Source organism: Haplochromis burtoni, unplaced genomic scaffold, assembly GCF_018398535.1.
Source record: "Haplochromis burtoni strain Fernald_Lab_line unplaced genomic scaffold, NCSU_Asbu1 Contig_58, whole genome shotgun sequence".
In the NCBI taxonomy this organism is placed as follows: Eukaryota; Metazoa; Chordata; class Actinopteri; order Cichliformes; family Cichlidae; genus Haplochromis; species Haplochromis burtoni.
The window spans coordinates 2,479,146-2,494,372 of record NW_024582419.1 but is presented as its reverse complement, the minus strand read 5'-3'; the positions used below and the strand labels follow the sequence as shown (position 1 = coordinate 2,494,372).

The following is a 15,227-nucleotide window of genomic DNA, read 5'->3' as shown; positions in this document are numbered from 1 at the left end:
CAGTATGGGAAATGATTATTTGGAAATGCTGAAATGGAAATGATCATTTACTGTGAGGTGAGGTGTGGTTCGGGTGTGGACAGTGGTTGTGCTTTTGTAACTTGAGGTATGACAGCTACACATGACTTTGAGCCTCAGCCTGCCTGTTCACATTTTATTCTGTAAAAACTAAATTTTCACTGCTTTTAGACCTTTTTAGTGGGGAGAACATAGCTAGGATTTAATGATTTAACAAATCTTTTGAATCCTTTGTCCTCCACAATGCTAAATGGCTGGGAGTCCTCAATCACCATGCTGACCAGGTCTTCATCTATTTGAGATTGTTCTCCTGCAGGAAAGACAATAAAGATAAAGCACAAATATAAATATCACACACGTAACTTATAACAGTTGTATAATATTGTTATATCATTTAGTAACATTACTGCATGCTATATTATCATTGCATTTGATGGCTCACCTGGTCTTGCTCCACAATCGGTGTTCCCCTTATTCTCATGCAAAGCTCTGTAGTGCCTAAGCATGGATGAGGTGTTGTTGTTATATCCCAGCTCCCTGTGTAACATTACTGCATGAATACAGCATTTGATGCTACCTTCTTGCTACCACAAGGTAGCCACTCTATTAACATATGCAAACTAGGCTAAAGCATAGAGTTTTTTTATCCCGCTCCCTGGCACATAGCAAACACTTCACCTTGTACAAAAGTCAAGACAGCTCAACATAAATTGTATTGCACCATCAGTATCATGAAAATACATCTTCTGTAGAAATTTACATACCTTGTTGGGAGGAATAAGATCAAAATGTTCCCACACAGGGGAGGACATCCTCCTCTTCTTAGCTGGCTCCATTCTCTCCTGACTTTCTCTCCTCACTCTCATAAACCTCCAAACGGTCTCCAAACTCTCACTAACCGCAACTCTCCATCAAACACCCACATTTTTGAATGAAGTCTGAGGGGTTTATATCGCTGTCATATCTCGCGGCAAGTTCGAACCACTTCATGAACCAGTCACGTGGTACAGCCGGGCAGCGAGGCTTCGGACGTCATCATTTTCAGCTCCTCCCATAAATGAAGCAAGCCTCGATACGCGCTTCGCGGAAACGCCCCCTCCATTACTCGACACACGCTCCGAAGCCTCGATACAGAACGTCCCATCACTAACATCTGCCTGCTCTTCCGCTATTGCACATCATCAGAAACCTTCAGATCTCAGGTCAGCCATCCCACACCGTCCAGCTCACTCTGGATTCACGTCACCCTTCCCTCATTGCTTACTCACTCCACCTGCAAGTAAGAAAAGTTGTAAAACATACTAACCATCTACAGAGCTCCTCTCCACTACCCTTCCCTAATTCAGTTGTCCTCTCTCCTCAGTGTGACTGCAAAACTGCAACGTTCCAGTGTACATCAATTCCCCCCTCTCAATCCATGTCAAGCTAGCCACGTAAACTAGGCCTCGCCACGTCAAGTCCTGTGTTTTATTGCCTCTGTCCTTACTTATCATATTTTGAGTTTAACCAATAAACACCGTAAAACGTTCTGCTGTCTCTGCTCTGGGTTCCTACACAGTCCAGTTTTTGGACCAAGCTTTCGGTCTTATGACACACTATTTCTAAGTATGATGACTTCCAGGATCAGATAGTTTCCAGTTTTCTCTGTGTGGATGGAAGACAGATTGGTAACGAACTAAAGGAAAAGTCTGAATACGTAAGTGGAGAAACGCACAAATACTGATGTTTCAATGAGGAAAACTAAGTATAAAAATGTTGTATGTAAAGTTAGATGGTTAATTACTAAGTGATAATGCATACAGTCACAATATCATTCTCCATAACCGGAAGAGTTTCAGACAGAGTGCCAGAAAGCTTTGTAGCTGTTCTGGTTACTCATGATGACAGATGGGTTTCAGTAAGACACAAGAGCCTAAAGGATTACATGCAGTTTCTTTTGGCTGTTTATCACCAGCTAGTACATTTACAGCACAGGTAACCATATCACCAGGCATACAGCTGTATTACGTGAAGTTGAAATGACAGTGCACATTGTAGAGTCAGGGTTCTTATCGATCTAAACCATATTTCGTGTTCCCTGGACTGGATTATACAGCTGTCTTCTACTGATTTTTTTTTGATACCCTACAGAAATGAATGGCTGCCTGGAATGGTAGAAAAACGGAAAACAAGCAACATAAACTGAAAGTCTACACAGTTTGTTGTTAAAGCTTAAACTAAGAGCAGCCGTATATCCTCTTTTCAGTTACCCTGTTTTGTGTATAGTGTGCACGTGTGCATGTGCAGTCCTCCTGCTCCTGTTGTGGCCTGCAGTGCAGAGCTTAACCCATGATTGAGACCATGCCAGTGTGTGTGCCAATTCTCTGCAGGGGGCTCAGGCTTACTGTCAGTCTGATAGAGATTAAAGCATAAAGTTTTACCTAAGGAGGGCTCTGGACTATGTTAGAGACCATTAAGTGCGTGAGACAGACAAACAACTGAGCACGTTATATTTACAGAGCATTAAAAGTTGATCTGCAGGTATGCAGCGCGCATAAGGCTTAATAACCAATAATGCAAACACACTAATAGGATCTGTACTGCTGAGTAGATCCATAAAAATAGAACAATCCTCGGAGGAACCAGACTGTGTCAGTCTCATCCTTCCATAAGCACAAGCTGCTGCTTTTTTTTTTTTCGGGAGTCGGATATTTTCAGAGCTCTCAAGGTAAAAGCTTGTTCTACATTTCTTCGGTTTGTGTTTTGCACAGAATGGCACAGTTGCAGTGCAACAGCAGGCTTGGATGAGATATTGGAGGAGACTTGCAATACAGCTGTTGTTTTTTTTAAACTAGATATTTTAAATGTTTGCAAGCTGGAAGACATCTTACTCTGTGTTCACTGAAGGTTAATGGGAATAATTTGCATTGATAAGACGCCATAAACTAAATAAATATGCAGTATTCAGAGCAAAAACACACAGTTATGGTTGTTTCCTGTTATTTACTATTTACTTGCTGTTGCTTTCAGCTTATTTAAGAAAAAAATTGCGTAGTAATTTGAGGTTTTGTTGTGTACATTTTTTGGATATTCACCTTTATGTATAATTCATCTGCACTTTATGGTAGTAAGCCATCATATTTCCTAGTGTGATACTAATGAACAAATCCAAAAAGATTAACTGACAGCTGCCTTAGTGGATCTGTTCAGCTCATCATGTTTATTGGTTTGACATTGATTTCATATTGGATACTAATGAACTGACATTTTATCCACTCCCCTTCATCCTGTAAATATTATATATAAATTTGCTTGTGAGCTGGCACCACCATGTGGTCGTTGTTTCTTTTTGCTAGCAAAAAAAAATTCTTCTCCTGTTCTGAAGCTTGAGGCACGATGTGGAGGTTTCTTGCTCAGATTCTCTTCATCGCTGAAGTCATGCTCTGTGCCGCCGACTCTCCTCCGATCAGCGAGGAAACACTGAAAAGTAAGGCCTTCGCTGACGGAAAAGAAAAGCGAAAAACAAGATACCGGTGATTACTGTTGCAGAGCTTAAAGTATTGTGTGTTCCACGGGTGTGTGCAGGGCTTTCCGCAGCGGGAGAGCAGTATGTTGATGAGGAACTAAAGGGAACTTTGCTCGGAGTGAAGCAGGTGAAGGAAATGATGGAGAAGAAAGAAGAGAAGCACAGGCACCTGATGGATGCACTGAGGCACAGCAGTGATAAGAAGAAGGTGAATTCTGTTCGTTTTGCACTGTGCTGATCGTCCAGTTTCAAAAATCCTGCACAGCATTTGTGGCTGGTTAAGATGTACCCGCAATTAAAACCGTGTTTAAACGGTTTCATGCCAATCCTTGTGCATTTTTCTGAAACCCACCACATATTTTCTGCTTCACAAAGACAAAGTCACACGGAGAGACCTCAAAGCAGACAGTGAAAAATGAGTGTGGGAGTGCAGCTGGTTAAGTGAGTCTGGGGTGTAGTTTTACTACAGTCAGGATAAATTAACTGTCTCTAGATTATTATATTTTCTGAGTGTTTTCAGAACGCAGGGCAGGGCAGGGCAGAGTGCCAGAGCCTCAGACTTCATCTTATCCTCTGTGGTTTATTAAAAGGGAATGTATCTGTGACAGAGTTTTCTGTTTTTTGGGTTGGGTTTTAGGGGGTGATGCAGCTGGCCAAAGAAACACAGCAAAAAGTCGAGGAAGCCGAACAACAATGTCAAGATTTAACCAAATCTTCCTTTGGGGAGTGCCGACCATGTTTGGAAGATTCTTGTAAGGCCTTCTATACATCTACGTGTCGCCGCGGCTTCGCCTCTTTCTCGTTCAAGGTTTGACTTCAGCACATTCCAACAAAAGGAATCTCTTTAGGACTGATGTTTAAGGTGCAAACATATCTCTGTGAATCTCTCTCCCTCCCTTCAGGTAGAGGAGTTTTTCAGGAAAATGGCCACTAAGTTGGAAGATGCCGAGCAGGTCCACAATAAAAATCAGGAGAATTCAGGTGAAAATGTCGCAGCTGAAAAGCAGGTCACAGAGGACAAATCCAATATGGAGCTGCTGCAGGCTGAAGCATCGTTCAGCGACCTGTTGTCAAACATCAGCCTTTTGTACAACCAGAGCATTGGTCTGGCCAAGAAGATGCAACCCGTGTTTGGTCACGCCTTTCTAGAAACCTTTGCCACTGAGCTGCAGTCCAGCACGCTTTCGACCAGAGGGTCAAGCTCTGGCTTCCTTGGGTCGGTGGGTTTGGAGCACGTTCTTCACTCAGTGCTTGACTTTGGGAAGAGCGTGCTGGAAGGCTTCAGTGCCCCAGTGGCTGATTTGTTTGAGGAAATAAAAGAAGCTGAAGAGTACGTTCAGCAATCAAGTCGAGGTATCTGATGCACAACGCTGCACTCTTAAATGTGTGTGTTTGTAGACAATGGTTGTTTGTGTGTAACATAATTCATGTCCACCTACAAAGATACAGGCTTGTTTTCTGCAATGGGACCGCTGCAGAGCAGATATATGTGCAGAAGACTCCGCAGACAAGCATCAGAGTGCTGGAAGCTTCAAGACCTGTGTGAGACATGCAGGGATTATCTGTTAAAGGGTAAATCCAGATTTATTTTGCCGCTCTTCCCACACAGACACATATAAACAGTTTAAAACTGGTTTTATTTGACGTTAAAAAGAAGGAAAACTATGGAAAACAAAAAATGTCTGTCACAATTTCCTAGAGTCTCAATGCCACATAGCTTGTTGGGTCTGAAAAACTGTCCAAACCCAACAATATGGTCAGATTAAAATGATTTAGCAGACATAAAAACAGAACATTCACATCTGAGAAATGGGAATCAACTTGTTTAGGGCATTTTTGAGGCTTTACTTAAATGGTTAATTCGTTGTTAAAATAGTTGTTGATTAATTTTCTCTTGACTGAGAGGATTTTAAAAAATGGTTTTAACGCTTTTTAGATAGATGATTAAAATTCTTTCATCAGGAATAATGCAAAAAAAAAAAAAGTCCTTTAGTTCAACATGAACATCTGGATTTCTGCCTCCTCGTACAGCATGCCCCAGCGTGCAGCAGTTGCACTCTGAGATGGAGGAGATGTACATGCTGCTGAACGCCTCCCGTCAGCAGTATGACGGCAGGCTGCAGCTGGTCCACAGACACACAGCAGACACTCAGATGTGGCTCAGCAGCATGCATGACAAGTATGGCTGGGTCAGCCAGCTGTCCAACAGCACAGTGGACCCACACAGCATCTTCAGTGTGATATTGGTATGTGGCTAGTGATGCTGCATCTGTAGACATTATCTTTGCTGTATAAATTGGGAAGCTTTTATTAAGGTTGCAACAAGCCAAGGTTGCAATTTTGAGTCAGACGGCTACTTTCATTTTCATCTCTTCTCATCTTTTAGGTGAGTCCACAGCAACAGATAAAGAATAACAAGCCTAAAGCAGACAGCAGTGTCACTGTCTCCATAATGGATTCAGCCCCAGTAACCATACTGGTCCCAGCAGATCTGGAGGTGGATGACCCTGCTTTCATCCAAAATGTTGCTCAAGAGGCTCTGACACTATATAAACGGAAGATAAAAGGTATTGATCCCACGGTTGTGGTCCCTTAGTGCAGTATTTGGCTACCAGCATCACCTGGCAGAGTTCCAAATTGAATTTAACCCAGATGAACTGCGATCATTTGAAAGCGCTTTACACTGCGATCGCTACAGATTGGATAGTATGTTGCAATCCAAGATGATAATGTGACTAGAAAAACATTCGTCTTTTTATTGACTTGTTTAAAAAGATTAATTGGATCTACATGAAATCAATCTCTAATTATATTATATTTTTTTGTTTTTTAATGGTCTGTACACTTACATAATGTAAAACTTAATAGTTTTTTTTCTGCACAGGAATGGAGTAATGTGATCATACCACCATGGGAACAGTTTCTTTATGCAGAGTGAAGAGTCCAGGACATTCAGGTTTTCTCGTGCACAATTAAGCTGATCTGTATAATACTTGAAAATGCACCGCATAGACCTCTAAACCTTCATATGCACAGTTTATGTTGTTCTTATTCATGTATTTTGATGCTTAGATTTTTAAACGTCTACGCAATAAAACAGTGTACACTCCTCAACCTCTATTTTGTTTGTTATTTATGTCACGAGTACTTTTGAATTTAGTTTTTGAATCGTACTTCATAGTATGTTTTGTTTACAGTTTTAAATAAATGCAAACCGTGGTTTGCATCTCGTAAATCTGTAAGAACAGTGAAAGGGTGACTTTTGTTCGTATGCATTTCTCTTATCAATTCATAGTTTTCAATCACGTGATCGACTCACTAATTTGGCGGTAAAGGGGCGCAGTGGTGTTTTGCCCACGTGAACCTTGCTTTGTTGCACATGCGGAAGAGGTTCGTATAAGAAAGATCTTCTCCTTCTATGATTGGCCGTTCTATCGCTGTACCCAGAACAGCCAACCAGAGAAGCAGTTTGACTGGGAGCGCAACAAAAAGCAAAAAATGAGCGGGAGTTCTTCAGTTGATTCTGAGGCTGGAAACACTGAAATAGTTTATTTACAAAAATGCCCGCAACTTCTGAAATACACGCCGGGGAGCTGCCGAAGCAGGGCAGCTGTGAGAAAGAGGAAAAGCAGCGGCTGACGACGGCGGCCGAGAAGCAGAAAAACTCTGGATTTTTCTGTGATGAACAAGGATATCTGAGTCTGGTGGGGCACATCTTGGAGAACGGCCGCTTAAAGGGGGACCGAACTAACACTGGAGTCCTGTCCCTGTTCGGCGCTCAAGTCAGATACAGCCTGAGAGGTACAGTTTACAGCTAGCATGGCATTGTATCTGTGTGTTAAAAGTACTGAAAACAGAAGGACTGCATGAAGTAATATGAAAAAGTCTTCCTAAAACAAAGTAATCTGCACCTTTTAGTCTGCTAACCGCTGTAATTGACTTACAAGTATAAAGTGGCATAACATTAAAATATAAAATAAAGGTAGTCGTTGCATAAACACCCATCTGCAAATGACAGCTGCTTCCTACTTCCTCAGCAACATCACGTAACGTTTTCTTTTTTTTTTTTAATTGCAATCTTTCACAGACCAGTTTCCCCTGTTGACAACAAAGAGAGTGTTCTGGAGAGGGATCCTTGAGGAGCTGCTGTGGTTCATCAGGGTGAGCCTGGCAGGAAAACAAAAAAAAAAACACAAGTCAATGAAAATCTTGCCAGTGTATAAATTAGATCTGATATTTTTGCAATCTGTCACAGGGATCAACAAATTCCAAGGAGCTGTCAGAAAAAGGAGTGAAAATCTGGGATGCCAACGGGTCTCGGGACTTTCTGGACAACCTTGGGTTCACTGACAGAGAAGAGGGTGACCTAGGACCTGTGTATGGTTTCCAGTGGAGGCACTTTGGTGCAGAGTACACAGACATGCATGCAGGTACAGTTTTCACCCAGTTGAATGAAGCTGTGAAGTCATTTGTCAGGATCAGATCTGCTCACCAAACTGTAGCCATGCATATAATTTTTCCTTTATTTGTCCATATTTTTATCCCAGTAGAAGAAAAACAATACAGGTTTGTTTGTGGTTGGTGCGGCAGCTATACAAGTAACTGTCTGAATTACTACATATAACTGGAAGTGCATGAGGAAACATCCACCTTTGGACTTTATAGTTAATTTGTTCACTCAAAGGTATTTGAGGGCCACCCTTTATTTAGTCATTCTGAATATTTCATAAAGATGCACAGAAATTCTGTAAAACATACAGCAGGCTGTGGGGTTTTACAGGTGTTATCTCATATGGAAATGCTGCTGTAAATGAAAATCATTTGTAGAGATGTCGAGTTTTCATGTTTTTTCCTGGTTTCATCTTTGGACAGATTACACAGGACAAGGTGTTGACCAGCTGCAGAAAGTCATTGACACCATCAAAACGAATCCAGAGGACCGGCGCATCATCATGTGTGCCTGGAACCCCAAAGGTGAGGCCAACGGAGACCTTTTGCTTTAAGTCGCATTTGGTGAAGAATTATACAAAAGGTAAATCTTTGTCGCGTCTTGTGGTGTTGCAGACCTCCCTAGGATGGCGCTGCCCCCCTGCCACGCACTCTGCCAGTTCTACGTGTGCGACGGCGAGCTGTCGTGTCAGCTGTACCAGCGCTCAGCTGATATGGGATTAGGGGTGCCTTTCAACATCGCCAGCTATTCACTTCTTACCTACATGATTGCACACATTACAGGACTCAAGGTATGGCCAGTGCATTCTTGTCATATTTGATACCTGTTTGGTCCAGCAGTGTCCCCTCTATCGCATCACCTGATATATATTTTTTTAATCTGTCCATTCAGCCGGGCGACTTTGTTCACACCCTGGGAGATGCTCATGTTTACCTCAACCATACTGAACCTCTCAAAGAGCAGGTGGGTTAGTTAAATGTGCTTCTTGCATGTCTCGTTGCTTTTTTTTATTTATTTAAAACTTACACGTTTGTTTGTGTTTCATGTGCAGCTTCAGCGAGAGATCCGACCATTCCCCAAACTGAGGATCCTGAGAAAAGTGGAGAAAATCGATGATTTCCGCACGGAGGACTTTGAGATCTACGACTACAACCCACATCCCACAATCAAAATGAAGATGGCTGTGTAAACTCAAGTCACAACGTTGTTATGAATGAACAGTATGCTCTCCACTGTAATGTATGCCTGCTTCACTCATGCTAAAAGTTCAGTTTTTTTCTGTCTGATTTGGGTGAACTCTCTTTTAAGCCTTAAGCACTTCAAAGTGTTTTTTTTCTCTCTCTTCAAGTTCTTTGTTTTGTGTTTTAAATGAATAATTATCTAAGTCTGTAAATAAAGATGTTAACTTTGTCAGCTTGAGCGCAATCTAGTTGTACATTTAGTACAAAATATGACACTGGTGGGTAAGTGGAGAGTTTGCTTTGATTTTTAGTTTATTTAAAGAGCTTGAAGATGCTAGTTGTGACTTTGCAAGACGTCACAAAAGTTAAAAGATATGTTCATATATCCTAATAAAGGACGGGTTTACCAATTAAAACTAAGTAAAGGGTGTCACATACAGTGAGCCCAGGTTGCCTACTTTACAGCTTTGTCCACAAGTCTTTAATTTCATGTATTTGCAACTTCCTATATGCTAACTGATGAACTGGAGTTGTACACCCATGAACTGTTTGGCTTAAACAGGGTAGCGGCCTTCAGATATCTTGTTAATGGGTTTCTGCTGCAAAGCACTGCATAGGAGGGAAATTCTTCAGAAGACAGAATTTAGAGGATTTACATGACAAGTGCTTATGAAGGAAAGATGACCACAATCTGATTACTTAAGAGGACTTAATACAAGGTTTACAGCTTGACTTGTAATTTTTCAAGTTTCATTAATATAGTTCTATTTCACAGCAGCAGTTTTCTCACAGCACTTTACATTATAAAGGAAAGACCAAAGAGTATTTAAAAAAAAATCAAATGATTCACTAAAACTTGGCACTTTGATCAGTAAGAAGAAAAATATTCTATTTAACAGAAAAAGAGCTCTGGAGAAAGTTAATTTCAGTTCCCCAGGCTTTCTAAAAGACTTTTTCTTTGGACATTTTCAGTCCAGTCCTTTTATGTGACAATTTCAGAATGTTTATTCCCCTCCAATGTTTGTACTGTACAAATGTAAAATGTTTAAAATACAGTCCCTATTTCTGTATTTCCTGTTTCCATATGTCTCCTTCAGGGTACTCATGTCGGTTCACAGATTCCTCCAGCATCTCACAAGAATAGCCTGGATCCTGAAATCAAAGAGCAGAACGATCTATACCAGCAGCTGTAAACAACACAAAGTTGTTGTTTTTTTTCCAGAGTAATGCAGATTGACTTCGTAATCAGTTTCTTGCCTTCGGTGGCATATAGTGGGCGTCTTGAATCACTACAGGACTAGTGAAGTGCTCGTGGAGGTGGTCTACATATTCACACATTCTGGGGGGAAAACAAATCAAAAAGTCAGTGTTTGGTTATAATCACTGAGATCAAACTGTTGATAAAAATAAACGCTGCTCCTACCGGTTCCTGAGATCCGCAGACACGCAGATGTAATCAAACAGAATCAGATGCTGGACGAGCTCACAGAGCCCGACTCCACCGGCATGAGGACACACAGGCACTGAGAAAGAAGAAACGCAAACCCACGAGTTTCCTCTGTGTAGGCAGTATTTGTCTAATAACCTTTGAGGGCCTTTGGCAACTTTTAAAAAACATGCCTTGGGGATCTGTATGATTCATGATTGTTATTCCTTGAACTTTTACCTTGGAACTTGTAAGCCATCAGCAGCACGGCCAGGTTCTCGTTGACACTGCCCAGCCTACAGCTGTCTATCTGGACAAACTGCAGTGCAGAGGCCTGCAGGAACTGCTTAAACATCACCCTGTTGTGACACTGGAGAGAAAACTCAACTCAACTCAACTAAAAATATACCCATCAAAGATATGCTTGTTGGAACAGACCTGAGCTCTGACCTGCTCGCCTGTTGCCACTCCAATCCCCAGTGGAGCCAAAGCCTGCAACAAGAAAGTTGTTTATCACTCAACAGCCCTGGATGGATGACTGAATGTACCTAAGAGACAGAAAGAGGGTCCTGTTCTTGTGTTTATTGTTACCCTTAATATTATTCATTAGAAATCAATGATACAACCATATAGAGGTTTAAAACGACTGCCAAGGGATGCAAAATAGCCACAGAAAGACATAAAATGTATCTGATGGTTTGTTTTGATGATTTTTCAACCTTTCTGTTGTCCCGTATACTTACTGTATCCAAGAAATGCCATTCATACACATAAACAAGCTGAAAACTAGAAATTATTCTCTTACCTTGGAAATAGCAGCATGACCCAGGATGTCATCTGGAGACGTGGGCTCCTCGATCCAAAGGGGTTTGACCTCAGCCAGTCTGGACACCCAACTTATGGCCTCGGCTACGTCCCATCTCTGGTTGGCGTCGATCATCTAACAGAAAAATAAACCCCTTTGGTATAATTTCCTAATTCCATTACACATGCAGGGGCAAGAACAAGCTTACCAATGTGCTGCTGGGTCCAATCATTTTCCTTATGAGGCGGCACCGGCGTATGTCGTCCTCTAGATCAGCGCCAACCTTCACCTTAAATCTGGTCCATCCGCTTTTAAGAGCATCCGAGCAGAGCTTAACAGAAACATGACTGTCATTATAGTTAGTAGTATGCCTAACTAGGCACACTGTTTGCTGAGCGATTTATACAACAGAGACCTGCTTGAGCTGCTGGTCTGAGTATCCGAGCCAAGCACAGGAGGTGGTATATGCAGGATAACCCTCTTTCAGCATCTGATCCTCTGATAGAAAAAAGATATGTACTGAATTAAATTGTGTTTAAATGGAATAAATTGGCCTTTTATGGTGGCTGAAAGGGCTCTGGTTGGTTTCTAAAGAGGCAGTAATTAGTGTGCTCACCTCTCTGCTTCTTGCCCTCCTGTGCTTTCACAAGTATGTCTAAGAAAAGAATGAAGACAGAAGGAGCGTGACACAGCGTTTTGGTTAACACTGCATTTCTCAAACTGTACTGGACACACTCAATGACGTCGAAAACCAGTCTCACCCAGAGCTTCTTCCTCTGTAAGCACATCAGTGATGTATCTGAAGTCGATGCACGACACAATCTGCTTCGGGTCCTGAATTGACAAATACATGGCATGATATTTCCCTTGTGATTACATCCCGGACATAAATCGGTGGAGTAAATTATCTCTGACTCACCATGTCCACGAGCAGCTTCCACAGCGGCTGTGGAAAAAGTCTGTGAGCCATGATGTGTCATGCTTTATGAAAGAAACAAAGTTTTACTTATTAAGCTTCATCTGAGATTTCCCCACCTTGCCTTCAGCTCTTGCCCAGAGGTCCCACACAGCATTCAGGACTGCAGCAGTGGCCAGGTGGATCACTCCTTTCTCTGGGCCTAACTGTACCAGACGAGAGTCATAATTACATCTAGCAAAACTGGAGAGTACACCGCCGTTTGTTAATAGACACATTTTTCATCATGTATTTATTAACTAGGTCTCTTTTTATAGTTAATTATTGTTGGAGGCTTTTTTGGCATGAAAAAACAAGCATACATTATTCAACAACACTGGCAAAGCCACCAGTCTGAATAAGCTGTCTCGTATGGATACAAAAGTGTGGACACCGCTAGATAAATGACATATTTTATAAATATAAAATATGTCATTTAACATTTATTCAATAATCATATTGATATTAACCCATAAGTGTTAAACACCGAGTGAATATCAGCAGATTTCATCAGTCCAGTGAAACTGATATTAGCTTGAAATCTAAAGAAATGACTGTAATCTGGTCATGTTTGTTATGTTATGTTTGTACTCTCACCCATCTCATCTGGCCATCACTGGTCAGGAGGCGGTAAAATCCACGGAAGTTACTCACAATCTCCTGCAAAGATTTGCCGATAACTAGTCCTGCAAGGGCCTTGACAGCACACAGCACTGTGGGGTTTCAACCAGCAACAAAAACAAAGAAAAACTGGATGTAGATCAAAACTTCAACAAAGATCTATAATTTTAATAAACCTCATTTAAACAGATACAGGGACTGTGGAGTCTGAGATGACAGCCCTGCAACAGCCAAGTTATGATGTTCGGTGTTTTGTCCAGTTTATCTCCCTGTTGCTCTGTGCCACCCTACACAAAGGCGTCTCGCTCATAAGCCTGCACTCTTTGATATCCACTGTGACTAATTGAGGGTGAGTGGGAAGAGAAGAGAACAGAGAGAGACAGAGTAACAGTTACACTATGTTAGACAGAGATGAATAATTACTAATGAATATTTTTCAGTTTCAACAGTAGTTTCCTGTTTTATTTTGATAGTCTCTTGCCATGACAATATTTTCTGTTGCTGCAGCGTCAAGAGGACTTGAGTCATGAACTCAAGTCCTCTTGATGCTTTATAACCAGCTACTTTGCACGTACAGCGAGTGAAAGCATTGGGTGAACCGAATGAGGCGAAATTAAATCGAGCTATTAGACCTGAGTGAACTCGTATTGATCAGAGAGTTAGAACAACTAAAATAAACTTAGATTAACCTGAAAGGAACTAATATAGGTTAAGCGGTAGTTGATACAAATCAGGATTTAAAACCAAACCTGGGAAGGGGGAGAAATATATCTTTGTTTTGCTTTTGTTTGTTTGTTTTTTTATCTTCTTGTTTTATTTGAGATAACTAATGCCATATATACACACCATATACACATTTTTATAGTCAATCCTCATGTATTTACTGTGTGCATATTAACTAGTAATCCATCCTTATTCCAGCATCTATGAACCACCATGTTATAAATGTTATCGTTTTTGTCATGTTCATATCATGTCAGTATTCTCTGTAATGTAACTGAAATCCATTGACTAAAACTACCACAAGATGGCAGTGCAGGGCTTGGAAATTAAAAAGAGAAAAGTCATCCAAGATCGGACATTTTCTCTGCAACTTTTTAATCATTAAGGAGCATGTAGGCCATAGAAACACCGACAATAAACCACAATGTGGCTGATTTCTGCATTGTTAATGTTTTTTTTTAAAACAATTTGGTGGTGTAAGTTATGAGACGTTGTATTCATGTAAAAATCTACATCGCAGTTGTAATTTTGCTCAATAAAAAACAGCAGCGTTTTCACATTTACTCTATATAGCTGAGATTTTTTCCCCCTACCGAAAACCTTTTGATAAAATTCACACTGTTCAAGAACCAGAAATTCCGAGCTCACTGCGTGCATTTGAATGCAACAGCAAGTTTGTTGTGGTGGCTTTGTCAAAGTGGGTCTTTAAGGCCGCCCCGCGTGGATCTTACCGATCTCGGTGCCTTTTCCCAACGTGAACGTGAGGCCGAAACCTTTGAGGCCGCTGTCCGTGTCGAGGACCACATAGGCGGCCGAGTAGTCCGGGTCGGTGTGCTGCAGCGTGGACATGAGAGGGGGGGGAAAGGTCTCATTCTTGTGACTGTGTCTGTGAATGCGAACATGCACGCGCGTGGAGAACGAGCTGCACAAACTTCTTACCATCGCGTCTGAGCCGTGCTGCTCCAGGGACGTCGGGAACCTCACATCCCTCACTCTCAAATTAACAATTTTGTGCGACATCTCTGCGCACAGATTAAGTCTGTCATGTGATCGAAGCGGTTTCTGCTGTTGTGACCTCTGTAAGCTTACCCCACCCACTTCACCGTGTCGTGCCGGTTTAAACATTAAAGATGAGGCTTAAAGAGACAAATCAAAGCGTCTGGTCTCTAAGTGAATAATAAAAATATAAAAATACACTGTGTAAAATCGCGTTTTATTGTACAAATTCCCCAGGTGAGTCTCCACCCACAACCTGCCTCCCCGGTAAACTTTGCAGTCTTGTCAATTTTATCAATAATCATACAAAATGAGGAGTTTATAAAGCCCTTCATTACAAGCTCGGTCATCAACTGGAATTAATAACAATATAATATTGTCCTGTCGAGTCCATACAGGAGCAAAGAGAAGAGCTATCATACACATCACTGCCATACAAACAACAGTTTTTGCAGAGTCACCATAAAACACGAGAGTCTGAGTTTCATCCCATCCCTGTTTAAACCGCTAAATAGACCCAGTGACACACTATACAAACGTCTTTCAT

The 15,227-nt window shown here is 41.4% G+C and overlaps 3 protein-coding genes across 5 annotated transcripts; 2 read left to right on the top strand and 1 right to left on the bottom strand.

Moving 5' to 3' along the window:
* The first annotated feature begins 2,469 nt into the window (after positions 1-2,469).
* LOC102298834 (clusterin-like protein 1) lies at positions 2,470-6,637 on the top strand. Of its 2 annotated transcripts, none has more exons than XM_005922492.3 (9): positions 2,470-2,725; positions 3,355-3,484; positions 3,583-3,731; positions 4,161-4,331; positions 4,426-4,876; positions 4,967-5,095; positions 5,555-5,769; positions 5,910-6,090; positions 6,408-6,637. In XM_005922492.3, exons 2-9 carry the CDS (start codon positions 3,394-3,396, stop codon positions 6,416-6,418), a joined length of 1,398 nt encoding a protein of 465 aa, XP_005922554.1. In that variant the 5' UTR covers positions 2,470-2,725; positions 3,355-3,393; the 3' UTR covers positions 6,419-6,637. The 2 variants fall into 2 exon arrangements, with proteins under 2 accessions (XP_005922554.1, XP_005922553.1); XM_005922491.3 differs by having other exon boundaries at positions 2,471-2,725; positions 3,383-3,484.
* Positions 6,638-7,040: 403 nt separating this feature from the next.
* Positions 7,041-9,392, top strand: tyms (thymidylate synthetase). The gene is made up of 7 exons (XM_005922495.3): positions 7,041-7,324; positions 7,611-7,684; positions 7,779-7,953; positions 8,396-8,497; positions 8,588-8,763; positions 8,865-8,936; positions 9,025-9,392. The coding sequence occupies exons 1-7, from the start codon at positions 7,084-7,086 to the stop codon at positions 9,160-9,162; spliced, it is 978 nt and encodes a 325-aa protein (XP_005922557.1). The 5' UTR covers positions 7,041-7,083; the 3' UTR covers positions 9,163-9,392.
* Positions 7,058-14,809, bottom strand: enosf1 (enolase superfamily member 1). Of its 2 annotated transcripts, XM_005922494.3 has the most exons (16): positions 14,624-14,809; positions 14,416-14,518; positions 12,938-13,053; positions 12,421-12,507; positions 12,305-12,331; positions 12,147-12,219; positions 12,002-12,040; positions 11,801-11,883; positions 11,594-11,716; positions 11,386-11,520; positions 11,031-11,072; positions 10,821-10,950; positions 10,578-10,677; positions 10,412-10,493; positions 9,000-10,306; positions 7,058-7,690 (listed from the first exon to the last, which is right to left on the bottom strand). In XM_005922494.3, exons 1-15 carry the CDS (start codon positions 14,807-14,809, stop codon positions 10,214-10,216), a joined length of 1,419 nt encoding a protein of 472 aa, XP_005922556.1. In that variant the 3' UTR covers positions 7,058-7,690; positions 9,000-10,213. The 2 variants fall into 2 exon arrangements, with proteins under 2 accessions (XP_005922556.1, XP_042076928.1); XM_042220994.1 differs by having other exon boundaries at positions 14,416-14,809.
* Positions 14,810-15,227: the final 418 nt, after the last annotated feature.